General features: G+C 37.1%; 1 protein-coding gene across 1 annotated transcript in view; it reads left to right on the top strand.

Annotated features, from left to right (window-relative positions):
- The window catches only part of AK8 (adenylate kinase 8), a 71,539-nt gene that overhangs the window by 7,876 nt on the left and 36,817 nt on the right, over positions 1 to 26,846 (top strand). Inside the window, exons 4-9 of the mRNA XM_075717140.1 lie at positions 2,770 to 2,838; positions 11,285 to 11,366; positions 12,995 to 13,066; positions 13,907 to 14,107; positions 16,912 to 17,043; positions 19,957 to 20,046. Coding sequence (XP_075573255.1) covers positions 2,770 to 2,838; positions 11,285 to 11,366; positions 12,995 to 13,066; positions 13,907 to 14,107; positions 16,912 to 17,043; positions 19,957 to 20,046 — 646 coding nt within the window. The remainder of the gene's footprint in view (positions 1 to 2,769; positions 2,839 to 11,284; positions 11,367 to 12,994; positions 13,067 to 13,906; positions 14,108 to 16,911; positions 17,044 to 19,956; positions 20,047 to 26,846) is intronic.

The following is a 26,846-nucleotide window of genomic DNA, read 5'->3' as shown; positions in this document are numbered from 1 at the left end:
TCCCCATGCTTTTTAAGAAGAAATACAATAGAAGAGAGGAAAACCAAAGGCGTCCTTATCTATGCATGTTCAGCATTCTAATTGTTTCAGGACAAGCCACTACAAAAGAACAAATAGGAACTGTTCCAGTCTTGTGTATACCTAAAAAATCCCAGCCTTTCATGTGTATTTATCTGAACAAGCTATATCCAAACATTCATGATTTTCAAAATACTAAGTCCAATTTCTTCAAACATGACTGCTTTTTGCTCTGAGGTGCAAACTATAAAGCAAACTAAGAAATTTTTAACTGCAGCTGTTTTCAGGACAAATACATCCAAAACTTCCAATGGAAATGTCTAAGGAAAGTGCTCCCCCTGCCCTGGCAACAAAAAGCATAGCAGTTTTATGAAAAGATTGCAAAAACATAACTCTGAGTAGATCAGGCATGTAAGATGAAATATGATGTCCCTGAAATAACATGGAATGTTTAAAATTAATCAGAAATGAGTACAGTTTTTCAGCAGTATGGAAATAGTGATTAAACCGGTGTGTATAGAAAAGTGGTCTGAACATAAAATACCGCAGCAGGTCTTTCCATTAACTAAACTGGATTTTGGGACGGGCTCAGAGTGCCTTAGATAAGATACAGTTCTGCAGTTATCAAATGTATGTGTATCACTGTCCGTTACTGCAGATTTCTGAGAGGTGAAGTCCCATCCACCAGGCTCATGACATATTTATGTGAGCGTTTATGAGAGAGAAATTACAACTGTGCTATCTGATATTTATCAAATGTAATGATTTCTAGTTGAATAATTAGGCATTCTATGAGCAACCTATTCAAAATGATTTTGTAGGCCACTGCTCAGTAGGAGGAAAACTGACCAGGAAATGAGACTGGAATTGAGCCACAGAGAGCAGAAGGAACTAAAACACTGAAATACCTGCGTGTGTGTCCTTGATTGTTTTTGTGCAATAAACCCTGCTCAAAAGAGAGGACTAAGAATACCACTGCACTGAAAGAAGTTAGTATAATTTTGGTTTAAATTGGTTTGGCAAGGCTTAGCAGAGTGGACCCCCGGCAGTCACTAGCCTGTCTTGACATGACACATCAAAGAAGCAAGCAAGACGCTAGCTGTTTCTGCTAGCAGCGTGATGCACCTTTGCAAGGTGACAGACTCAAAGCCACACACCCAGGCTCCAGCAGCGAGAGCCTGCAGGAGGCTTTGACGCACCACCCTATGGGACCTGCTGACTTCCAAGAAACACAGCAATTTCTTTCCCTTTTTCTCTTTTACCTGCTTGAATGTTGCCTTGTGAATGGCTGATATTGGGAAAGGCACTGAGAACTGGGGACAGTAGAGATAAATAAAACAAGAAAATCCACTGCCTGACTGGGCCACCTTGTCCGTTCCACAGCCAGCCGAGGACTGGTCTCTGCGTATTCTGGAGAGCTTGCTCCACTCTAAGTGACTTGTGTGGTAGCATTTCCACCACTCCTGATGAAATTGTTTCAAGATCTAATGAAGAAGATTGTTATGAAATCTTTCCGCATAGTCACATTTTCATTATATCTGTCTACATTCTTTAGTATAATGTAAGCCTGCAGAAATACTGGTTTTTTATGATTATGCCCTTCAGACTGTTTGGTTTGAAAAAGAGATGGGAACCCACAATATATGGAACGGCGTGGAGCAAAGAGCCGAGCTCACATCGTTCAGTGAAAGATAATTTTTTGACTTGGGAAGTAGAGAATCTGACTGCAGATTTTTTTCCGAGTATTCATTTTACCAGTAACGACAAAATTAATGAGTCTGAGACAAGGCATTTAGTCAAAGGATTAACGGCTGCTCTGACTGGCATGGCCAAAGGCTTAGACTTTATCAATTTTAACTGCTTAATGTAGAGTTTGTTCAACCAAGTTCAGCATAGAATGAAGGCCTAAATTAACAATATAGTGAAGAAAATTCTTACAAGAAGGAAAGAAGGGTATTGGTAATTTCTTGTGAGGAAATCTAATACAATAATGGAAGGAATATTATGGGGGGGAAAAAGTGCTAAATCTGGAGAGGAACTTTGTTCTTCTGTCAGGTAGCAAATAGCATCTTACAAAACATCTCTAGATATGGACAAAGTAATAGTCACAGAAAGAAACAGCACTTCTGAAAATCTTGGCACATGAAGTTTCAATTGCATTTCACAGTCCGAGTTTAAAAATAAACTAACTTTAGCATTAAAATTAACTTTAACATTAAAATGTACTTTAAATAAACTTTCTGGATGATGAAAAAGTGAGAGTTACTTGAAACTATGAAACGAATCTCCTGAAGATCAGACTCTTTCTGTTATTTGCTCTGTGGTTGAGATTCTGCTTGTCTCGCAGGATAGCCGTTAAGATCACTAATGCTGAGTCCACTGACATACGAAGCAGTGGTGGGTCAGATACTTGTGCTAAAAAGGACTACTTATGGATGTGATGTTCTTATGGATCCCTTTGCAGGTTTGATGTCCAATGTGTGTGTTAGTGTGCAAAACTTGGCACCGCTTCCATGTTAGTGTGCAAAAAGCATGGATGTAGCCTTTGTGTTCAGCTTACCTTTAACACTGATTTTTGTACCTTTATTAACTCTCTGATATATTATGTTAATGACTTGGGACTTGCACAGATTTTTTTAATTTATTTTTAAGACGACATCTCAGTTCACCTTTAACCGGAATATGCCTGCATGGTAAAATTCCTTTTGAACTCAATTGTGAATATTCAGCCTTTTTTTGTTCTTTCTTTAGAAAATTCCCAACGCGCTTTGGGCCAATCTGATCCAGGAACGTCTGTCAAACGTGGACTGCATCAAACAAGTAAGAATTGCTCCTCAGAGGGCCGGTGGATAAGCACTTACACAACTCGTGCATAGTAGTTAGCATTCTGAGTCCTGAGCAGAGGAGGGAATGGGGGCAAATCATTGGGGGCTCTGGAGCGGATTGCTTTCTTGAACATCAGCAGAGGGAGTTTGGAGCTTTATTAACAGGATAAAGGGGAGGATGAGAGTATGCATATGCTAATCTTCTAGCACAGAGATGATCAAAGGCTGAACAAGCATAGCTTTGTTGATTGCCTGGGGCAACTGGCAGAGTTATAGTGGACAAAACAGATAAACAGAAAATATATAAAAATCAATATGTTAAGATTTTAACTCTTATTGAGGAAAGGAGGAAAAGAGTCTAACACTATTCATATCATTTTTCTTTATTTCTCATTGTGTCTTTTTTTCTTCCTGTTTTATGAAAAACTGCATTTGCGTATATTCTCTTCTAGGTAATAATTAATATATTCACTGTTAGTTGACACAAATAGGCAACTGAATAGGTTTAGCTGTATTCACTGATGTGTGCCTTTCCCCCTGCCCTGTGTGCTTAGCCTTAATGTAAGTAGAGACTTTTAACATAGAACCAAAAGAGAACTTAAGTACATTAATATTGGTAGAAATTAATGTCTGGACTCAAGTAAAGCAAAATCTCTTTTATGTATTTCCTTTAAAATCTCAGATGTTGTTATGGTTTATTGAGTCCATAATCAGTCCAGTAGAAGGGATTATTTGTAAGAGACATACTAATCTAATGGATAAAACCCTGTCTCTAAACAGTACCAAAATAAGGACTGCAGATTATTTGATGCACTTCTTGAGAGAAGTCCAGTCCAAAGTAGGTGTTACATTTATGAAGGACTAAACAGCTTTTTTCAGATAAATAGTATGTGTTTTCAGAACGGTCACTCTGTCACACACATACCTTTGGGTCAGGGGATAACTAGTACTTCTTGACCTCATAGAGATATTGCAAGGCTCATAGTTTTATTAAAATCTGTTGCTGCTTCTCATCATCATCATCATCTATCTTGTTGGTTGAATAAAGCAGGACTGGTAATTAACATTTCATTGAAGTGTGAAAATTGCTTCCTAAAGCTTCTTAGCATTAGGCACTGAAAGAAACTGGAAATGCTGACAATTTTGTCTTGTACTTCTTTTTCTGTCTCTGTGATTTTTGGTGTAGTCTGCAATGATCTGCAGACTGAATCCTTCCATCCATGTAAAACAAAATCGTCTTGGGGGCTGAGCCATTGCCTTGTAGTTCTTAAGATGGTAATTCTGTAGCACAGAGGTGTCTATAAGTGCAGAGAAACATCAACAAAACTAGCAAGAATAACTGAAAACATTTTCTGCCCCTGATTTTGAAGGTTTAGGCTTTTAGAACTTGGGTAATGTGAATGATTGCCAAGGAAGTCTCCATGTGCTTCAGTGCAAAGTCAACTATTTTAGGTTAAGCCACTGATGGAAGTGGCTTTCAGTGGTCCTGCCTTCTGTAAGCTAGATCAGATGGTCAATTACAGTATATGAACTGTGGAAAGAATAACTTGATCAGGATGGTAATGAATAGCTGGAGATGTAATCTTTTAAGTTGTTCCTGCCTGAGAGGTTTGCTAGAGGACGTGTCTGTGTCGTATTTCTGTTGCAAGCATATAGCTGTAGCAAAGTAGGCAGTATGCCGGTCTCTTTAAGCAGGAGCTTAGAACTGGTAGTAGCTAAATGTCGACTTACTCCATTATGTTATCCACTGGTTGCTTGAGAATTTAATTTAGAATACTACCTGTTGGTGTTTAATGCTACCAAGAAAAGTAATTAAGCTAAACCAAACCTTTCCTTGCCCAGCTAATCTTGTTCTTTTGCCAGGTCATAGAAAAGCACGTGACAGTGCCCTTATTTGCATGACAGTGCCCTTATTTGCATTGGGAATTATCTTGTTATAAAAGTCCTTTTCCATCAGTAGAGAAAGCTCTGAAAGAGTGAAAATAAGTTAATGTGGGTGATTTTTGAACAATTCATTGCATTTTTAGGTACATCCAGTTTAACAAGAGACTTACTGTAACAAAAATCTGGGGTGCATTATTGGGTCCCATACATATTTGCAAATGACAGTGTAGGGCTCCTCCTCCCTCAAAGAAATGTGAGCAATTGTTTTTATGAAGGGAAATTCATGAAACAGAAACCTAGCTCATCCCTAAATTAGTCTAGATTTATACCAGATATAAATCCCATTGACATTTGTTGAGTTGAATTCCTGCAACTTTGGAGTAACATAGTTATGAGTTGGACCCTGCGCTGTTAAACTACACCAGTATTTGCTTTCATGGGGAATTACCAAGATGTTAGGATTTTTAAATGTACTGGCAACTCTAAACTGCAAAGTATGGATTTTTCTGATGCCCACTCCTGCCTTCTTTCTACTTACTGTGAACTAATAAAATCTACTTCACTGTGTAGATAAGACAGGTTTTGGGCAAAATGCACACTGCTGTTAGTTCAAGCTCTTATTTTCTTCCTAAACCTTGCTGTTGTTTCTCTTTGAATTCCCTTCCTACACTGGTATGATCGAGGCGTGGGAAGACTGTGGAAGAGTTTTCTAGTTCATTATGTATAAGGACATGACCCCCTCCCCTTCTTTTCCAAATGGACCACTTTTTTTTGTGTTTTAGGATCCTGTGTTTCTTGCTCCATGCTTTATCACCTGGGATATTGAAGCAATGATTTTTGGATCCTTAGCAAGAAAGGAGTAAAGAGATTGGCAGAAAACCTAAGGGTTATCAATTTTTCTCTACAAAATACTGTACACCTTACTCCATAATTGATCTATTAATTTTAAATTTGCAAAGTAGAATTAAACTTTTGCATTGCTTGTCACTGTGCTTGCATTATATGGGTCTGTCTGGTTTCCCTTGAAGGTCTTTTTAGCTGACCTATTTTATTTATTTATTATTTAGCACTCCAGATCAAATATCTGGTAGTATTTAATGTATTTGTTTATCTGTACTAAATTGACACAGGACTTAGGCCTTTCAATTTGCAGGAGAACCTGTTTAAAAACACACATGTGGTGTACCGTCTTGTTCATTTTTGTGGCATTTTGAATTAAAGAGTGTAGCTGAGGAACACTTGAGAAACCAGTATTGTCAGCTCTGGATATACGAGCAAATGAGCAGCAAAAAAAGACCATGACTGTCAACATTTTTTATGTAAGCAGTGCAATGAGATATCATGGATATACAGCAAGTCAGGTGATTGTATGATTTACTACCTTGTCCTTGTGGCAAGATGTGGAACATCTATCTCAAGTGAAATTTCTCCTCGAGTATGTTTAAAATCTTTAAACCTGTAGAAATGAAAGTAAGTTAGAAAGATGATAAACCCAAGAGTGAAACTGCTATTCTGACTGCTAGCTGCTAGTCTTTAGGCTGGTTTCAGTCCCCAAACACAGCCCCCCTCAGCATAACGCTAACAGCTTCTCTGGTTGTACTACTAGTAGTTAGCAGGTGGGATAGGGAAGATGCCAGGGTACACCTGGTATTTTCAATAGTTTCGGTTAAATAATTTTTTCTCATCATCACTCAAAGGTAGTAGTTGCTGGGGCAGTCTGTCCTCTAATGCTGTCTGGAGGAGAGCTGTTGGATGGCAGTAGTTGCTGTAAACTAGCAAGTAGGTGAATAACTCTTCAGTTTAGGGATTTTATAACAGTAGCTCCAAAACCTCTCCAACGTGCTTATTTTTTCACATAAGTCTCTTTGCCTGATTAAAAGATGGTATGTTTTCAACAGCTATTTTTTCCAGTGTTTGTTGTGGTATCGCTAAAGTGAGTTTTGCTAACCATCAGTGTGTAAGCAAAATCCATTGCTCTCCAAAGGCTGCACCCACCCTATGCTTTTTTTTGGCCCATTCTTTCTATAATTGTTGGCATGGTTCTAGTTCTCCTTTTAATAGCAAGGGAAGGATCTCTCAGCGACTGTTATTTTAAGTATTAGGTCAGGTAAACTCTGAGTAAGGTGACGAGATGGTTAAAATGCCAACAGCTGCATAGTGTCCTGCCTACATTTTATGTTCCTGTTGTTATCACCAGCAACACTGAATCAGTGCTGGATGTGTTACAGAACTAGGGGGAAAAAAACCTTTATAAAGCTTCCCTGACATTCAGCAAGAATGGTCTATTGGTCTAGTTATGTGTTTTTGCCTAAAAACAGCTGAAACCTTAATTGACTTTTCAAAGTTGTGATGGTTATTAAAAATCTTCTCATTAATAGATAGTAATTCATGGTCACTAAAACTTCCTCACGTTGTGTATGTGTCTTCCATTTGAAAGGGGATCTATGCTTTTTAATTGCAATATTTTCCTTGTGTGACTGGAAATAGAATTAATACTGTGGATTTTGTACTCATTGAACGGATTTATGCCATTTCTCTCAAAGCATGAGTCAGCATTTTTTCCCCCCTAAGAATGTTAATAGATTAGGAGTAGTATGTTGGACCATAGTACCACCAGCTGTTTGTTTTATTTCTCCTTGTGGTGTCATTGGCTTGGCATTAATTGTACAGCTTTCATCCCACTGACAGTAGGAATACAGAATTTTTTGTGCTATTGTTTTGACACTCACAGGTTTATAGATGTCACAGGCATTCTCTAAGGAGAACATTTTTATTGATCAACAGCTCTGCTGAGGCTCTGCGTTGTGTGTTCTTCTAACACAAATGTAGTTAGGACTGCAAGGGATGAGACAGGTAGGTGTTCCAGCATACACAGAAAACTTATGGCAAGCGTTATGTTAGAACCTGGGACTTGTGAAGCTGATATGAAGACTTTTCATCTTACAGGGTTAGTACATGTGGGCTATGGCGCCTCTGACTGCTGGTGTTGTGGAGGGAATTTATAGAACTAGGGAAGGCTAGTGACGAAATTGCTACATGATGAACTTGTGAGAGAGCAAGCTGAGCAACCTTACTCATGTCTTATGACCATTCAGAAACTAAGCTTAGGCCAGTGATTCACATGAGTAGTGGCAGAATTATTTTGATTGGTATTAAACCATTCAGAAGGGTAGTGGCTATCCTTGAAATGGAAGACAAAGAGAGCAATGGCTATTGGTTCTTTTTTATTTTACCTTGGCAGATAAAGATCATCATGTTGTCTCTGTGAAACTCCATGCAAGGATAGTGATGTTACACAGATTTATCTGGGGAGAGAATCTGTCTATTCAGCATCTTTTTTGTTTTCCAAGAAGAGTGTGGCTTTTTTTTTTTAATAGCTTTGCAGCTTACTCAACCTACAAAAATAATGTGGGGAATAAAAGGTTTCTTTCTAATGGGAAATTTGGCAAAGTTGGAGCTTCTTCCATCATCCATGTGCTAATGTTGATGGACTGCGGGAGTTGGGTTGACAATATTTCTACTGTACTTGTCAGTCTGCTGTTTTCTGAAAATCTCAGACATTTAAGATCCATGCTGGCAAAGCTATTGCTAAAATTATTTTTTTGTATTATTGTCTGTCCCCTTTCTTCACATGGGAGTGAAAGGCATGTAATACTTTTTCAAAAATACTGAATGATGATGTGGAAAAAACGTTTTGATGAGCCATTTTCCTAAAGGCAGCAGTATTCATGACCTTTGATTTTTATGCTTGTGGCTGAGATTTCTTTCAGATGTGCCACGTAATTCAGCATTATTTCTTTGTGCTATCCCTTTTCATTATTCTAAGGCAGTGTCAATTTTGATTCTGTAATTAAAAAAAAAAAAACACATTGAAACTGTGCAGGTCAAGAGAGAGAATAAGAGAGAAATGAATACCCAAGTCATTATTATTGGGGTGGAAAGTGTGAAAGTATGTAGGCTTGCTGTTACAGCTGAGAGTAGTGCCGGCAAAGGAATGAGATTTACATTTGGGAATGACCTTGACTGTTTCCTTTTCTCCAGATTGCTTAAATCTGAAGAGGAAAGTGATGGCTTTGAAAGTGCTTCCTTGTTGCTGACTTTCAGCATGGCATGAATCTCTAAGGAGCACTTCACCTGGCATTAAGGCAACAGCAGAATGCTGTATTTACAGCAGTCTTCACGTGGGAAAGGATTGAGGTTTCCAGCTGAAAGAGAGGGAACAGTGACCACAGAGTAAAGGCACTGTGGAATTACTCACTTTTAGCCTTTGTTCCACCCTTGATGTGATAAGGTGCAATCCATGCATGGATGTAAGTTACTGCTATCAAGAACAAAAAATAGAGGGCTTCTTAAAGAAACAAATTTACCATGTGAAGTTACTAATTACACTTTAATGATAGTCAGGAGGGCAAAAAAGACCAGTGTTTGCATAAAGCATGATAGGCATATTTTAAGTCAGGTCTTGCTCTGCTGTGTCTTGCTTCCTCTTGCTTCGTTCCCAAGCCACACTCCCTTTTTACTCTTTTTTTTTTTTCTTTTTCTTTTTTTTTTTTTTTTTTAATCTGTGACATCTGCTTGGAGCTTGTCCCTCCTGTGATACCATACTACTTGCAGCTGTTCAGACCTCCAGCTCTGAGCTGTGCATGGGGTGCCCTGAGCATACGGCCTTTTTGATGTGTGATAAAACAGAACCAAGCCACTGGGGGTATGGAGAGGGAATGCAGCAGAATATCAATAAACCTGTTCTGAACAAAGCTGCAGCTCTGTGGTGGAATAGACATTTCACTGAAGTGTCAAGTAGATGGATAATGTATTCTAATTAGGAACTGACTGATACCCTGGAACTCGGAGACCTTTGGAAATAAGATCCAAAATGCTAACTGTTTTTGTAGTGTGTATTTATTTTGCATTTTTTAATGCCTTAAAACGTATTTTTTGCAGGAAGCTATTTATTGAGCTATGTTTTTTTACATTGCAAAAACTTTTAGCTATAAAATTGCTTATTGCTTGTTTTAAGGACCTTTGAAATTTGAATATAAACCTCTTGAATTTTTCTACATTTTCTTAAAAAACAATATTCCGTGTTTACTGCTTGTTGCTCGGTATGTGATTTTGAGCAAAAAGCTGTACTGACACCAGAAGCAATGGTTTTGTGGGGTGGTTTTTGTTTGTTTTCTTTTAGTTTCCAAAAGTGTTTTACTTGGAGTGGAGAAAGCCAGATCTGTAGTCTGTGTAAATTGGCATAGATTTATTGACTTCAGACCTCTGATGCCATTTCTCCCTAGAAGAGGATCTGGGCCTATATATATGTGTTGTACAGGCACAATATATTCAGAACTAGTGCTGAAGTTCCTAGCATGCTGCTAAAAATATTGTGCAGGCTTGCCCCCTGCAAGTCCCAAGGGGTAAATTGATTTCTCAGCACCTGTGTGACCTTAGACAGTGGTTCATTCTAATTCGATAGAGCAAACACTGAGAGTGGCAAAAATGGCTTGCAGTTACTTGAGTCTCTTATTTTCCTGAAACCAGGCTAATTAAGGAATTTTAAATAGTCTACTCTATTTTCTTGTATAATTGGAATGTCCCAATTTCCTCCCACAGAAGTCATGGAGATATGTTTCCCTGAAATACTTCTAAAACCTTTGGACCCTGTACTGACAGAGCTTCAAATTTATGTGGGAGATGATAATGATTGCTAGCTAATGCAATATTAACATATCTTCTTTATTTCAGTACAAAGATGGTTTCCAGATTCATTGTAGTATCACAAAGTTATTTTGAGGTATAGGATATAGTGACCAAGGACATGTGTGGTTAAGCAACTAACAGATAAATTAGACAAAGTTTAGAAGATTCAGACCTGAGACTGGGAAGTGGATTAGATTTCAAATACTGCATCACACAGAAACTGAGTGAGGCTGCAGCTCTCCTACGGTATTTCACAGATCTGTAAATGTTTTTTTAAAGATGCTCAATCCAACACTTAGCTGGCTATAACGAGGACTTAAGGGAGCAAAAGGCTCTTTTTTCTTTTTTCTTTCTTTTGCTCTGTTGCTTCATTAGCTTTGGGAACACTGGTTCCATTACTGTGAGTTTTCCTGTATAATTTAAGAAAATAATGAAAGCGTGCATATTTTCCTCGGTGTTCTTGGCATTAAATCTGTCTTTAGATTTGTTTAGCCTCTTTTTTATACACAGTGTAGGCTGGTATCCTTTTGAATATTTCAAAACTGTAGGAATTGTTTTGGGTTGTTTTTATTCAAGATAGAAGTTTCTTTTTTTTTTTTTTTTTTTAAGATCGAAACATGAAAAAAAAGAAATCATTGCTACAATACGTAAGTTCCCATTGCTCTGTGGCAGTGGTATTAGTGCATGCCATTTCACAAAAATATCAGTGGTCCATGTTGCTTTCTTCTCTCACAAGCATCCATAACAAATACTGTGCTGTTGTGAGATCAAGAGGAGGTAATTTTTATGCAAATAGCACTGACATTTAGCACTAATTTTTGTTTTTTCCCTTCCAGGATCAATAACTGTTTCATGTTTTTGTTCAATAGGGATGGATTTTGGAAGGCTTCCCTGAAAATCAGGAACAGGCATGGATGCTGCAATCATCTGGCATCATTCCTAGGCATGTTGGTAAGCAGCACAAGGTTTATGTGTGATTGCATCCAGTAGGAAAGACTAGAAGTGTTTCTCCTCAAAAATCCTGAATAAATTCAATACCGATACTGAAGACATCAGAGTCACTGGACAGCAGAATATTTCAATGCGGTTCAAATTCATTCAAAAACTTGAGGTAACCTGTGAGACTTTAAATCCTGTCTTTCACACACGAACCCTTTTCTTCTTACACGTTAGAGTTCTGTAAATACTTTCTGGGGGGTTTTTTTGTTAAAAAAAAAGGCCACTCCAGCAAGTGTTTCTGAGCAGCTATATGCAGCTTTGCTTCTGTCCTAGGAGTGGGTCCAAATTTTCTCTGACTTCAATCTCTAGAAATCAGCCTTTAGTGATCGTCAGACCAAAACAATTCCTCATGTACTAAATACAAATTCGTCCTTCTGTTGAATTAGAGAATGCAAGCTTAGCAAACTTTGCTCCACCAAGTGAAGCGGGAACATCATGATTTTAAGCTTGACCTTTCAGAGTATGGGTGGATTCTGACTTTATTTGAGAGGAACTTTTTTAGTTAAGTTTACTGGCAAAGTGCTGATAGACAAGACCTTGACAGCTGTCCTTGCCATCTAGAAGCAGCCAGTTATCTAAGGACCTACTTAGAATGTAAGAAATTATTATGATTGTGTGGAATACAGTGTAAAATGATAAATGTAGAGCTTGCCAGTGGATAGTGAACAGAATGTTAGTGAACTTGATGAATTGTCACTTTGGATTTGATTTGGATGAGATTTGACTGTTAATGAAGAATTCAGAATCACTGCAATAGTTAGGCAAAAATGTTTAATGTCTAGTACTTGCATGTATTTTTAATATAGCTAATAACATCTGAAGTTGAGTTTTGCTCACAATTATATCTGTGCAACGAAGACCTGAATGAGAATCTTAAAGCTCAGTCTGTCTAGTTAATCAAAAAGAAGATTGAGAGGAGGTGAGATTTATGGTGTATGAGTACCTTAATAGGGAGAAAAGCGTCTGAAAGCTATTTGATACAGAGAAGAAAGTCATAAGAAGTACTTGTTTGAAACCTGTTATCAAATGCATGGAAAATAGTAATTAAATTACAGTGTTTAACTGTGAGGGTGATTAACCAAAAGCAACCTAGGGAACCGACAGATTCTCCATCTTTTAATGCTTTCTAATCAAATTTGAATGCTTTTCTGTGAGGTTATCAAAAAATAAGTTTCACTGGTCTCACTACCAAAGTAGCTGGGTGAAAAGTAATTGTGGTATAGAAGAGAATCAGTATTGAGTGATCGGTGGGTACGTCCATCCTAGGCTCCAGATACAATGTAAGTGAGGGAGAACCTTGTTAATTGGTATGGGCAATGGGGACAGCTAGGACTGGACTGGATTAATGTATATTTTATCCCGCTATACTGTTTAGGAGGTGGAGCAAAACTCTGATTAAAAGTGAAGTATTTGCAGGTAGAATACTGGGAAAGGAGAATGAGGCAAATGTGCTTGAAATACATTCATCCATCTTTAGCACTAGAATACATCTGAACAGTTACAGGAAATAAAACAAGTAACTAACAAAAGCTACACTTTTTTTCTTTTTTCTTCCTTTTTTTTTTTTTTTTTGTGCCTAGTTGTGCTTTATGCTCCAGACACTGTGCTGATTGAGAGGAACAGTGGGAAAAGGCTTGATCCCGTCACAGAAGGTGCAGTATGTGTTTGTTCCTGATCTCCACTAGAAACTGGAGTGTTGCTTGGTCTCGCACACATTGTAATACCAGTGGGATTAAAATTTAAATGGTATCCCTTTAAGAACTAGTAGGAATTTATAATTATAAACTTAAACTGTTTGGAAAAAGTATTTGTTGACATTGCATTATTTTCTGTGCCAGTAAAATACGGGAAAACTTAAAGCTCAGTATTGAGCCTGCAAACAGTAGACTATGGCACTACAGAATATTTGAAGGTTAGATCTGTCCATAACGGCTTACATTTTGCTATGCATCTTCGCTAGATGCTGTTCTTTTTCTGAGGTGCAGGTATGCTTTCAGGTATCTTCCATTAAATGACTGTAAATTGACTTTGCTCTGTATTGTCTGTTGACTATCATTATCAATCATCCATCACGAAATAAAATCCTGACATTGCTCAATAAAAAAAATAATGTTGGATTTTTTAGGAGTGGAATTAGGAGAGACGTTCTTAACTAAAGAAATGGCTTTTATTTGCTATAAAGGAGATCTGCTTATCAAAGGTCTTGCTTAAGGTTCAGTCTAAGAATTTGGAGAGTTATCCCCAGTTCCTGGTTCTTACTCATCATGCTGTCTGCACTACGTGGGTGGGCTGTTAGCTTGGCCACTTCCTATCTGTGCACCTGCAGAGTAATTGTCAGCTGTCAGTACAAGTTGAGGGAACTGCACAGGTTATTGCTTGTGCCACAACATAAAGCTTAAACAAAGACCTTGATTTTGTTTAGGAAACCTTTTGGAGCTGAGCAAGACCTATTAAATCATCCTCTTAGTTTCTAATCAGTGTCTAACTTCTAGAGGTGTACCATACGACCTTTGACTGGCCAAGTGATCTGCTGGTACAGCAACGTTTGGTGAAACCAGAAGATCTATCTGAACAGGAGATGTCAAAGAAACTGCTGAAATATCACAGAAACTTCCCTGAGGTTTTCCAGATCTACCAAAAAGTTTTGAAATCGATCAATGCAGACCAGCCTTCCATGGATGTCCTCTCACAGGGTAAATATGTACCTTTATGGCCAATCTGATAGTTGGTAAACTCTTATTGAAAGGTAGTTCCTACTGTTAGAGACAGTTTCTAGGATTAGGATTAGTCAACACAGATGGCTCCCAGCTAGGTTGTGCTCTCTCTAGTACAGTGTTTGGGCTGTTCCTGGTAATTATTTTACGGGATGAGAGTAAGTGCGGATAACCGGAAGGTCTTAGTTCCACAGTCCTGCCAAGGAACAGCTGACTCCGTAGAGCCAATGTCATGGTTATTTCTGTGAGAGTCTCTTCTAAAAGGCTGCATTGTGGCTCAATTGGCTCCCAGAGGGCTAGTACCTTCCACAAGTCTGATAACAAGAAGTAGGAATAGTTCAAAGCCAGTAACATTTCATTATTTAAAAGCTGTTTGTGCTGGTAGATTTTCTGTTCAACAATTCTTGTTTGCCTTTGCTTGATTGTAATGCAATCTGACTTTTAATGTTGATTCTTCAAGAAGAGAATAAGGAAACTGCCAGGAAGACCAATTGATAATGTACTTTGTAGCTGTCAGTCTGTAGATGATCTGTTATATCCCAGTAATTTTGCATCTCAAAAGGTCTTTTTTTTAATAACAAGTGCTGCACTTTTAAGATAAACAAGTAGGAAGTTTATATTCTGAATTTACACATTAATTACCTCTAAATTACTTAATTAAATTTAAAAGTTCATATCATCATTCATAAAGAATTCATGCCTTGAATTGTAAATAAAAATGTGAGTGCCTGAATATTAATTATTATTAATTAATAATGTAGTGAGATAAATTGAAAACTGGAATGAAAAAATCCTCTCTAGATCTTTTTTTCTGCAGTGCATCAAGCAGCCAGATTTTTTTTTAAAGAATAATTAGATGTGGAGACTGTCTAGGGGATCATTACTCCTAATTAACTTGGTTATTTACTGCAAATTAAGCATCATTTGTAAGCAGGGTGCTTTGCCTGTAATGTTTGTGCTTTTCAATACACTGGGTTATGGAAAATGTTCAGAATAACTGGAGCACTCCTTCTGTAGCTGATACTTGGGTTTTAGGCAGTTATGCAGCAAACACACTATTTTCTGTTATGCTTTTCCAGGTTTTCTGTTAAGTATTTTTATTGCTACAGATAGAGTTAGAAAGAGGAGGTCTCTCATCGATATTAGTATTGTTATGAATTGTTTCATACAACTATAAAATTTTGTAAATTCTTACACTTTAATGCAATTAGTGCTAAGGTATGCTAGGATATGTGACATCAAATTCAGTTGTACAGTGTAGTATCCCCGTACATATTGTGGCACCGGAGAAAGAGATGTATACGATCCCAGGTGGTTGCAGTTTGAGTTAGCTTCTCAGTACTTTAGGTCCGCTGTCTAGAAGTAGCAGGGCTGGAGTTTGCTGGAGATGCTTCTTTATTACAAAAAGATTTTATAATGATACCAAAGTGTCTAGCAGACGGTCCTCAGAAAAATTGTCAGTTTGTGTACAGCAATGTGTTAACAATTGTAGCTACAATACTGATCCTTATGATGTTCTCCAATCCTTTTGTGTTTTTCATATGGGCTTGTGATTCATAAAAACATTAATGTCTAAGCCTGTCCTATTTGTTAGACTAAAATACCATTTCATTACAAGGACTCTTTAGTCTAGAGAGTCTTTTATTTGAACTGAAGATGTCTGGGCTAACACTTAATTGTATCCATTGCAATTACAGACAAAATCAAAACCTGTGTAGGTGTGCCCATGCTGCTTTAATCATGAGTAACCATGGCAGTCAGGATATGGTGGCATGACCTTTAGCCTTGGCATTTGCATCTGTGATCCCTGGAAAGCTTGCGTAGCTTGTGCTGAAGCTTGAGCTGCTCTCTTCACTAGTATTGTTAGCCATGAAAAGGGCACGGGGAGTAAGAGTGTTTGGCTATGTCCAAATACGATCCTAATTTATCCTCACTGCCAAGCCGTGTCTTCTTTTAGCTTCTTGGTAATCTATCAGGTTCTCTTTTGAGATTTTAACAAAGTTCAGACCTCTGTAATACAGCAATGTTGATGATGCTTCGCATGTCCTGTGGTCTTTCCAAAGTTCTTATAATCTGTAGATTGACCTGAATGTAGTATTTCCTATGTGATACAAAATGTAGAAGAATGATGTCCAGCAAACAGAGTGGAATTGAACAGAGACGCTCAAATATCCTTTACATGTTACGGAAAAGTGATGGACAAAAGAATGAAATCATACTCGGTTATGTGTTGTCAATGCCGAATTGTGTCGTGACATCCTATGCTACAAGTCTATGATATTGTAATTAGGAGTCTGTTAATCAGAAGCACACGGCTGGATCAATGTCATATTAATTTAACATCCTGAGTTTTTACACTTCAATATTTGTTCAGAAACTGCAGAAAGTATTAAATGTAATTATATCCCTCTGTAATTTGCATGGTAAAATTGTACCTATCAAGGAAGAATTACTTCTGCTAAAAACAACACGGTAAAAGAGTAATTATTAATTGAATCTGCTCTTTAAAATGGTTTGACATCGACTGATGAAAGGAAGTATAGAAGTGTAATGATAGATTTCTAAAGTGCCTCTCAGTGTAAGTTGCTGACATGACAGTTATATCAGAGGCCTGATTTTGGTTGGAGTATCCAGATGTTTCAGTGATAAAATAAGTGATGATCAACATGACAACGTTTTTAAAAAAAAAAAGTTAATCAGTGTTTATATTATTTAAAAAAAAAAAAAAGAAAGAGGAGATAAATTGAATATAATCTATTTCTTGCCTTTCTCTCATGTTCTAGTTCTTACCTATGTCCAAACACGGCACCGATCAGCCGCCCCCTTTACACCACGGATTCTCTTCTGTGGACCCCCAGGCAGTGGGAAGAGCCTGCAGGCAGCACTAATAGCTCAGAAATACGGTGTTGTCAACAGTAAGTTCTCAGTAAATATGCACTTTGCTCAATTCCCCCTTTCTCTCTTTTTGATCATTTATCTTTTGCTGTCTGTCTTTCTTACTTGCTCATAAAATTTCTCTGTTTGTCTGTTGCTATGGATGTCAAATTTTTGAGGGAAGTGAAGAGTATTTCAATGAAGAAATATAAACCAATAGAGCATATATTCTGTGACAAACCAGCTCTAACATTTATTTAGTCACCATTTTTTCATACCCTTTACATCAGTATTTTTCCATGTGTTAGATTCTTGTAGTGCTCTGAATTCTTCTGTGGATCAGTGGCTCATGAGTAATGTCTTTGCAGTTTCAGCTGTCTGACCAAAATTGGGGCACTTTTAAAATAGAATTTACTCTGAACTTTAATGAAGACTCAGGTTCTGTGCATCTGAAGTAATGTGTTAGAAAAGGAAGCAATTATTTAAAAGTGCATTCTCTTTCTTTTGGAAAGGGGACCCAGAAAATTCTATACGACACTTGTTCATGGTTAGCATGCTAATGTTAAAAAGTCCTATAATATGAATGCACAGCTTAGTGATAGGATCAGTGCAATATGTGTCCATGTTCTATAATGTCTTCTAATAGTGGAGTAGCCATGAATTATTCTAAACAAATGTCTGATATCTGTAAAATTTGCTGATTAATCATATCCTCTCTGTTAAGTAAAATGCAAGTTTGTTTCGTTAGTATTCTTTCAATGTGTACCAAATGAAAAAATCAGTAGGTAGTGATTTTTTTTTTTTTTTTTTTTTTAAATCTTTGGGAGAATCGTTAATTAGTGGAACTCACTCAGTTGCCCGTAGTGATGTGCCAGTTTGCTAGTGTCTTCTGGTGAAATCTGTCTTCCCTGAACTTCTGGTGAAGTCAAAAGATTTCATTGAACCTGGATTTGGCTTTACATGTGAGTAATAACTTCAAGATCTGAGCGGTATTGTTTTCAATTACAGGTTTAGTAGATCTGCTCAGAAAAGAAATAAATTTTTTCAAGTTCAAACTCGAACCTTCGGAAGAAGCCATGTGCTTTCCATATAATTGTTCCAACTAATGGCTAGATCATAGGTTTGTGCAGTTCCATTAAAGGCACAGCAACAGCTATGAAACTGTCTACTTATCAGTTTGGGGTTCTAGGTTTAGTATTTTTGTATTTTAAGTCTTTATTATTATTTTCGTGTTTAAAAAAAAATACATGAATATGACTGAAATGATATCCAGTGAACTTGAAAAAGATTAATTTAAATTACTTAAAAATCTATATTACAATACTGATAAGTACAAATAAAATTGATAAAATGTTTATGCTATCATTTATTTTAATATTGCTGTGATTTATAATTTCATACTAAAAATAAATATTTGTAGATTTATTCAAAGCTATATTTTTAATAATTGTGTACTTGGCTTAATGAAAAATAAAACATGTTTGAATGTGTTAAAGAAAAATTAACTTCTCATGGTTCTGAATTTTTTTTTTTTAACTTTATTTCTAAAACTGCAAGTTTGATCGTGTTTTCATCTGGGTCAAAATTTGCATTTGTTTTAAACAACTACTATATGAGAAAGTTGCAGCTCTTTTTACTAAATACCATTACCACTGCTTTACCCATATGTTGAATTTTATTGTAAGTATACAGTAAGCAAAATATTAGAAGAATTAAGTATTTAAAACAGAACCAGAAGACCATAATTTTTCAGAATAGTATTCAGCATATACTTAATTTCCAATTAGTCTATTGGGACTGAAGCATAGGCTTAAAAATTTAATCCTATGTTTAAATAGTCTCATGAATTGGATTGAATTTAGGCGTACACATATTAGTTTTCTTAAGTTGGGGTCTAGGCACTGAGTTTCTGTTATGTTTTTACACCATTTGTTGTGAATATGAATTTGCCTCTCCAGGACAACTAGTGACTGTTAAAATTTGTGTTCAACCCTTGTCGCTTAAACATTAAACTTCATCAGCTTTGTCCAAGAAATGTTCCTGTGGAGTATTCTTACTCTTGTTTGCCGAACAGTGTGATTAACAGCGATAAAGCAGATGAAAGGGCTTGCTTCTTTTTCCAGTAAAGCCAGTGCAGCTGTAGATGTTGGTGCTATTGATTTCCAAAAAGGTGGACTCAACTTATGATTATTAATGGAAAGGTCATGCAATAATGTACAGAGTGACTGTTATCTAATATTTACCAAAACTGAGTTGTGATGTTGTGTAACCTCTCCATGCCTTAGTTCCCCCTCTGTAAAGTAAGGGTCAGGACTGTTGCATCTAACTCGCGTGGGGCAGTAAGACTCAGTAACTTTGGCCAGAAGGTGCTGTCCAAGCCCAAAGTAATAGTATTTCATCTACAACTGTCCTGACTAAAACTTTAAATCTGCATCTCCTGGTGTTCTGTGTATTTGAAGTCAGTGATAATATTGCATTAGCACAGTTTTTTAAATATAATTCTTTACATGATCATTAAATGATCCAGGGAGTCACTTCCTTGAACTGCGTATTATCCTGCACCTCCAACAGTGCGGTTCAGATGCTGTTCAGCAGGTGTAACTTTATTCAGTAATTATAAGTTTATAAAAAGTGAAAACCACTAGCAATCCCTTGAGTTATTATTTCAGAAACATATTTAATTAATATCTTTCTTTCTATCTCTGTTTTAAATATGTTCTTTGCCAAATGTATTCTTTTTTATTCAGTATTCTCCTCTGCTCAATCTCTTTGCTTTTTGCTCTGCTTGGCCAAAAAAAAAAATATCCTAACAACAAACCCAAAAAACCTACAACTTTTATTTTATTCAGTGACTTTATTCCAGTATGCAGCTTCTGTTTTTTTTTTTTTCTTTTCTTTGTTGCTTCCTTTTTAAAATTTAACCTTGTGTCTTTTTTGTTCTTCCTTCCTGTTAGTTTGCTGTGGGCAACTGCTAAAGGAAGTTGTTGCAGACAAGACAAAACTTGGAGAACTCGTTAAGCCTTATATTGACAATGGATACCCAGGTAGGGCACATTGGTGTCTCATTACACTGTAGTTACAACTTTGTGGTGAAAAAGAAATTGTGAGTGAGTTTTTCTTGGTCAGATTCTAATCTGAGTTACATCAGAGTTATCTGGATGTGATTTGTAGCACTGCGTGACAGAAGTTGCATTTCTAAGCTCTTCGATATCTTCAAAGCAAATAGTTCACTGCTCCAGTGAAATTCAGATTTCTTGTACGCATTCCAAAATTTGAATTCCATGTTTTTAACTCTAAATCAAAATCAGGATTCCGATATAGGTGTCTAATTTTAAAATGCTTAAACTGTTATTTAAAGCACAGTATTGTGTTTCATTTTTAGTTCAGGTTGGCTGTAAGAAAGACTCTGCTTTTATATATGGATTTTGACTTTTAGAATGCTACTGTAGATTCCTCTACTTTCATGCAAATATTTTAAACTTAAAAATAAAGTTTCTTTGCATTTCATTTCTATCAGCATTGTTAGTTGTAGGAGGGGACTGCCACAAAGAATATCTAAGCATACTTTGCTTTTGAAAGGCTCTGCGGTGATTTCAGATAAATCATAAATACTTTAAGCTCCTTAAGGCAGCAGCTTAAACTTACCTGTTTGTTAGTTGTCTTGCACAAGGATAGCTCTCTGTATGTGGTGGGTATCAAAAATCAGAAAACATCTGTAGTTCTAAAGCATAAGTTGTATTTCAGTAGGGTGGAAGAATGTTTATTTTGCCAAATTACAATGGTGCAGAAGAAGAACTTCCACTCCTGTTTCTGGCAACAGGCCAGATGGTTACCAACGATACAAATATAAGGAGACAATCTTGCTGAAGATTGAGAAATCTCGGTTAAGCTTCAGTATTAATGGAATTTTGAGCAAACCCCCCCCTGAGCAAAGAGAAATCTTCATTGTCTTTTATTTTTGGCAAGCAAAGTAATTTGGTGAGGTGGAAAGCTTGAAAGTCCCTTTTTTTGCACAATAGCTTAATTCTGAGACTGAATTACACAGATCTGAAACATGAGCCTATAAAATTAACTGAGGTTCCCTTGATACCATACCAAGAGATTCAGTACTTTTCTAAGCATTTCAAAAAGACCTTTGGCAGCCTGCAGCTTTGGGTATTCTATCCCTCTGTCAGTCACTTTATCAAGCCACAAGGTAATACATTTTAACTCTAAACTTCATCTCTAGCGAATGGATTGCATTTATTAGTAATACAGTAACTTGGCTAGTTCAATACGTTAATTTTCTGTGGCAGCCACCATATTGCTGGGACCAGGAGCTTATGTGGGAACCATGGGAATGGAAAGTATGAATCTCTACAGCCTGAAAGAGAGAAGCTGGGTCCTCTGTAACATAGGCACAGAGGCCTAGGAGAGGATTTTCTGATTTAGAGATACTGTTAATCAGAATGGCCATTTAATTCAAAGGCAAGAGATCTTAGCGTATATTAATTGCAATGTATCCTAGATCTTTATGTATGGAAATAACTTCTTCATGTGTATAGTCTGATTGACCTGAATGTGGCTACTTTTGTGTGAAGTCTAACTCACATGTGGAGATCATTTTAAGCTCTGGGCCTTTTCTGTCTTTTTCATGGTATCCATTAGTTTCAGAATCTTACGTGTATGCTGCAATTTCACTTTCTTCTCATCCCTGTGAAGTGGAGGGCAGCCACTGTAAATACCTTGGTCTCTAAATTTCAGTTATGGCTGAGGTGAGTTTGATCTATTTATTCAAAGATAGGTCCTTTAAGAGCTTTCTTTACTAAAATGCTCTTTGTGTATTTCATAAACTTCATCTTAACCATTCAAGTTCCTTAAAGGAGATGCCAAAAGCACTCCCAGTAGAGTAAAACAATTGCAAAGATTGTAATTTTTAGCCAGTCCTAAAAATATGCACATCCTTAGTGCAAGGGAGCTGCTTTCATTTCAGGAAAATGAAATTGAAGTTGTAATTCCTTTCTTCCTCCAAATTAGAAATTATTTCAGATTTAGATTAATTTTTTTAATATAGCATGCAAGGATAAAGCTGTACAATGCTTCTGAATGTTAATGGCAATCGTAACTATATTTCTGTGCATTGTGCTAAAAAATTCTCCCTTAGTTTTTGCTTGTATGCACATATATTTTATTTGGTGGGACATACTACAAAATTAAGGGCTGAATAAAAGTAAATATTATATAGCAATACCAGAAATAATAAGTTCTGTCATTTTGCTAATCCTTCTCTCCCAGGGATAACAAAGAATGAATTTACTTTAGTAAACACTAACAATAATTCATTACTGCCCTCACAAGAGGCTTGGAGAAAATGAAAGAACATAATGTACTGAAGAGGAAAGATGAGCAAAGAGTCCTTACTGTCTTGTTACAGAGTTACAACCACGTTAATACAAAGGAAAGATTTTCACACTATTATTGACTACATTCAGTTTCAAGAAAATCGCATTTGAACAGTTAGTTTAGTCAATAGCAGACGGTGTGATAACTGGAAAAGCAATTAGAGCTTCAAAATTTTCATTGCATTTCTAGTTATGTACCAAGTAAGCGTAGTTGTTCCTTTGGGCAAGGAATGTTATCACAGGCTACCCTGGAACGAAAGACAGACCATGAGAAATGTTGTGCTCAAATGATTACTAGTCAAAATGAAACCAGTGCCATAAAATCTTGAGGGCATGCCTCATATATTCTTAAAATGCTTGCCCCGTTGACTGATCTCAGTGTGGTTCCCCTTCTTGTGGTCACAACTGATTGCATACAATTCATCTTTTAAGATATGCCAACAGGGTAGGTTGTGGTGTCATAAATAGGCTAAAAACCCAGCTTATTCAAAGCTAACTCGTTATTGAGGATGTCCACTGTCTAGTCTGTTCTAGTTCTGGTTGACTATCTCGGATCTCTTCTTGGTTTTAGAATTCACAAACATTCTTTGTATTGCTTTTTCCTGTATGCTGCATCGTGTATACAACATGTATTTCAAGAACAGCCCAGACAGTTCTATTATTCACTCCAGAAGGCAACTCAGTGCATTCCCATTTTCTGCATTTTCTAGTGTTTGCTGTCTCATAAAGACCTTATCTCTTGCTTTATCAAACTTCTCAGTTTTGTATATGGTGATTTATTTTGCTTAATGAAGGTAGCATAGATATTTTTGAGACCATTCATTTTTTAATTCCCCAGACATTCTAGTCTACAGTTGGTGCACACTAGATACTCAAAAGTGCATTTTCAGTGAAAAGTTCAGCAACCTGACTGCTTTCTGTCTGTCATAAACATAGAGTCGTTCCTTGGACAACCAGTCTGAAATGCACAGACTTTTCCTTTAGGATATTGTGGTTTTCACTGAATACTAGGCAATTACTGCTAACCATACTCTGGGCAGAAAATTAATAGCATTGTAGTCTGATACCAGTCTTACCAGTCTTCTGGTTGCTACCTCCAGTTAGTTTAAATCTTGGTCAATAATGCTAAATTCAGCACACAGCGTTTGCTTGGGCAGCCTAGGAGGACTTCCATTTGGGGTAAGAGGTGAGCGTAGTGGCCAGAACCCTTCCCTAGACAGCAAGACAACTCACATAAATTCATTAATTCAGTTTGATTCCTTCTGAAATGTCATGAAGAGACTGTTCCATAGACTGGCCCTCCCCTTCTAGTAATTCAGGCTATGGGCAAACGATGCATATGTAGATAGCCCCTTCACAGACCCCACTGGCTTGATGAAGACCTTTATGCAGAATTCGTGTCCCCGCGTTGCTGTAATTCTGAGGAGGTCTAGGCTGCACTCTGGACCTGTCTCACTGAAAACGTGGGCACACATTAATTAAAAGTTCCATCTGCAGTATCTAAGTTCACCATTTTAAAGGTATCTGTCAGAATTTGATAGCCTGTGAGGGGAAAAAAAACCCTGCAGAAAGCATTTCTGCTTTGTGCTTTTTTTTTTTTTCTTCCCCTAAATGCCCCCGGTGTTTGCCCCTTGAGATGTTTGCATTTTATTAATGAAAATAGAAGCAGAAGCATTTTGGCATTGGGGGCATCACAAAAATAGGAAAGATCATCAGTCAGCTGAAAAGAAATTTGCCATTCTGTCTGTTCAATTTTTTGTGTTTTTGTGGTGAAATAGCATGGAGTGGTCACCACTAATTAATATATCTGTTTGCAAGGCTGCAATAAATGGAGCCAAGAAAAGTGAAATGACAGGAGAACATCATGAAGATTTTCCACTCCCAAACCAGTAAGATTCTGCTTTTCAGCTGGGAGAACTGCTATTAGTTTGGGTAATTGTTTTTTCCACCAAAATGAAGATTCAGGTGGTAAAGAGAGCCGATTCATGGAAGACAGATAACATTGCACTGTTTGCAGCCTGTTAGAGTTGAACACACACAATCTGTGTTGTTTTTTCCCCTTCCGTTTTCTATTTTTTAAGTAGTAATATCTGAAGCTGTCCCCAATGGCAGTCTGCATGTGGGGGGTAAAATCTGGAATTCCCTAATTTCTCCTATTTTCTAATAAAAACTATTACTGTACAAATGTAGAAATTTTCCCCCCCTTATTTTAAATTGGAATGGTTTTAAAGGGGTGCTTTTTGGTGTAGCCTCTGAAAGTTGGGGTCCCCTGGTGATTGTGATCACAGTCTCACTGAAAGCACTTGGGGGGTTTTTTTGACGTCAAATTAATATTCTCATCACTAAGTGTGAAGTAAAGATTTGACAATGGAGCGGCTTCCTCTTTGTTAAAAACTTGCAAAGAGTTTCAGAGTTGAAAGGCTGAGTAAATCTTTATATCTGAGGAGGTAAGCTTAGTGTTATTTCTTGTTTTTAACAGCGCTGTACTGGCGAGCTGCAAGCTGTCTGAACATTGGAGAGAGACCCTTTGGGAGCTCCATTGGTTTTCAGCAAGTCTTTGCATGCAGTGTGTTTGTACTAGCTGAAGACAGCGCATGGCTCTCTAAATAATTTACAAGTTGATTAATAGACTCACATGGGTATAATTAGAAGAGGGAGAGACAGCAGCTACAGTAACGGGTACAGTGCTTGGGGGAACTAGAGACTTTATTTTTTTTAAAGAAACTTTCTAGGGTGCTGGGCGTTTGAAGATAAGTTGGGAAGAGCTCAGTGCCTCTTCTCTTTTGAAGTGGAAATAGGACAGTTTGAATCCGTCGAGTTTAATTTTTCACAAGCTTTAGGGGCCCTGCAGTGCAACTCCCTTTTTATTATTGAAAAAAACTCTCCATTTTTCTTTCATTTTTCACACACATGCACACACACACGCACACACACACAGAGCCCAAACAGTAGCTAATAAACAAATTGATTTTCTACTTCAAGTTAGTTTTATAACGATGCTATATGTTCACCTATATATGCACCTCAATCACAAATATACCATGTAAAGTTACAGAGATATTTATGAATACACCATACTTTAATGTATGCATTTTTAAGAAACCTTCACCTCTGTTTGACAATGCTTTTGAAGTAGCTCCGTTTTTCAAGTCAAACTTTTGACTTTTCCTCTGGGACTGCTACAAAGGTTTTTTTTTATGGAAAATAGGTAGCAGTCTTTTTTCCTACTAGGAGAAAATTGGTGGTCAAGAGAACAAAATAAAATTTAAATATTTTTTTTTTCTGGTTTAGGTGTCCGTATTTTAATAAAAGATGCAAGGCTGTAGAATAGAAAGTTTTACGTGAAGGCATATAGGCAGTAAGTTGTCACCTCCTTTCCTGAATTTTACTTTTTTTTTATGTGTTGAATCACTACAATATGATACATTAGAGTCCCCTTTTCTTTTGTTTGAAAATCTAGAATATATTTTTCTTTATTCTACACAACACACAACAATCAAAATTGCTATGTCTGGCTAGCAGTTATTCAGGGCTGAAGTAACACTGGGGAGACTCAGTCTGCAAAGACATTTTTAAAGGCAACTCCATTTAAGAGTAAAAAAAAACCAAAACCCAAAATAAAACAACAAAAAACCCACCCCAAAAAAGCCAACCTTGGAAGCCAGATGAGACAAAATAAGTGTGATTTTATTTAAGATTCTAGTGCAGTTGTTTTCTGGAGCAATTGTGATAATCGGAGAGTTAGTGGATATGGTCCTGCCTATTTAAATTTTGTCATTCTCCAGGTTTTGCAGCAGTATTCACCATTATTATTGTTACTGGAGTATCGACGCTCCAGTATTAGGCATCGTAGCTCACAGGGATAGCGCTGCTGGAGTCTGCGGGTCTGCATGAGGGAGGGGGTAAAACAGGGTGTAAGTTAAAATGTATCAGATGCCCTCGGTTCCCATTTTTGGTTAGTGGGCATCATTGTGCACCACCAAAGTGCCACAAACCCTCATGGATTTGAGTGAAGTTGTGGCCCTTGGCCATACAGGGCCTCATGCTTGTCAGGGGCTTTTAAACAGCACAGCACAGTGTAAATGCTAAGTATTAATCTTTTCTATTTATTTTGATCTTTACTTCTAATAATAATTGTTAAAAATCTTAGAAATGTGGTGTTTCCTTTCCTGGTACTCTTCTTGCAGCACTGGGTCCTCAACAAAGGGCTGTTTTGTTTTTCTGTTTGGAGTTTGGAATGGGGAAATCACGTGAGGTTTTTATAAGACAAATGGAAGGGAAAGCATGTTGCGTACTGGCAGCATATGGTCTTTGGAGTTTAACAGCAAATTCTGGCTTTGGCTCTATTTCACTGGGTGCCATGCATACAGAATCAGGCTCCTGTATGAAACAGCCTTTTTTTTTATGCCAGGCAAAACATTTAATAGCTCTTGTGTATCACTTTACATTTTTGAATGTCCCTT

Source organism: Pelecanus crispus, chromosome 9 (genome assembly GCF_030463565.1).
Source record: "Pelecanus crispus isolate bPelCri1 chromosome 9, bPelCri1.pri, whole genome shotgun sequence".
NCBI lineage: Eukaryota > Metazoa > Chordata > Aves > Pelecaniformes > Pelecanidae > Pelecanus > Pelecanus crispus.
The sequence above is the reverse complement of the archived record's forward strand: the minus strand, read 5'-3'. Positions and strand labels throughout refer to the sequence as shown.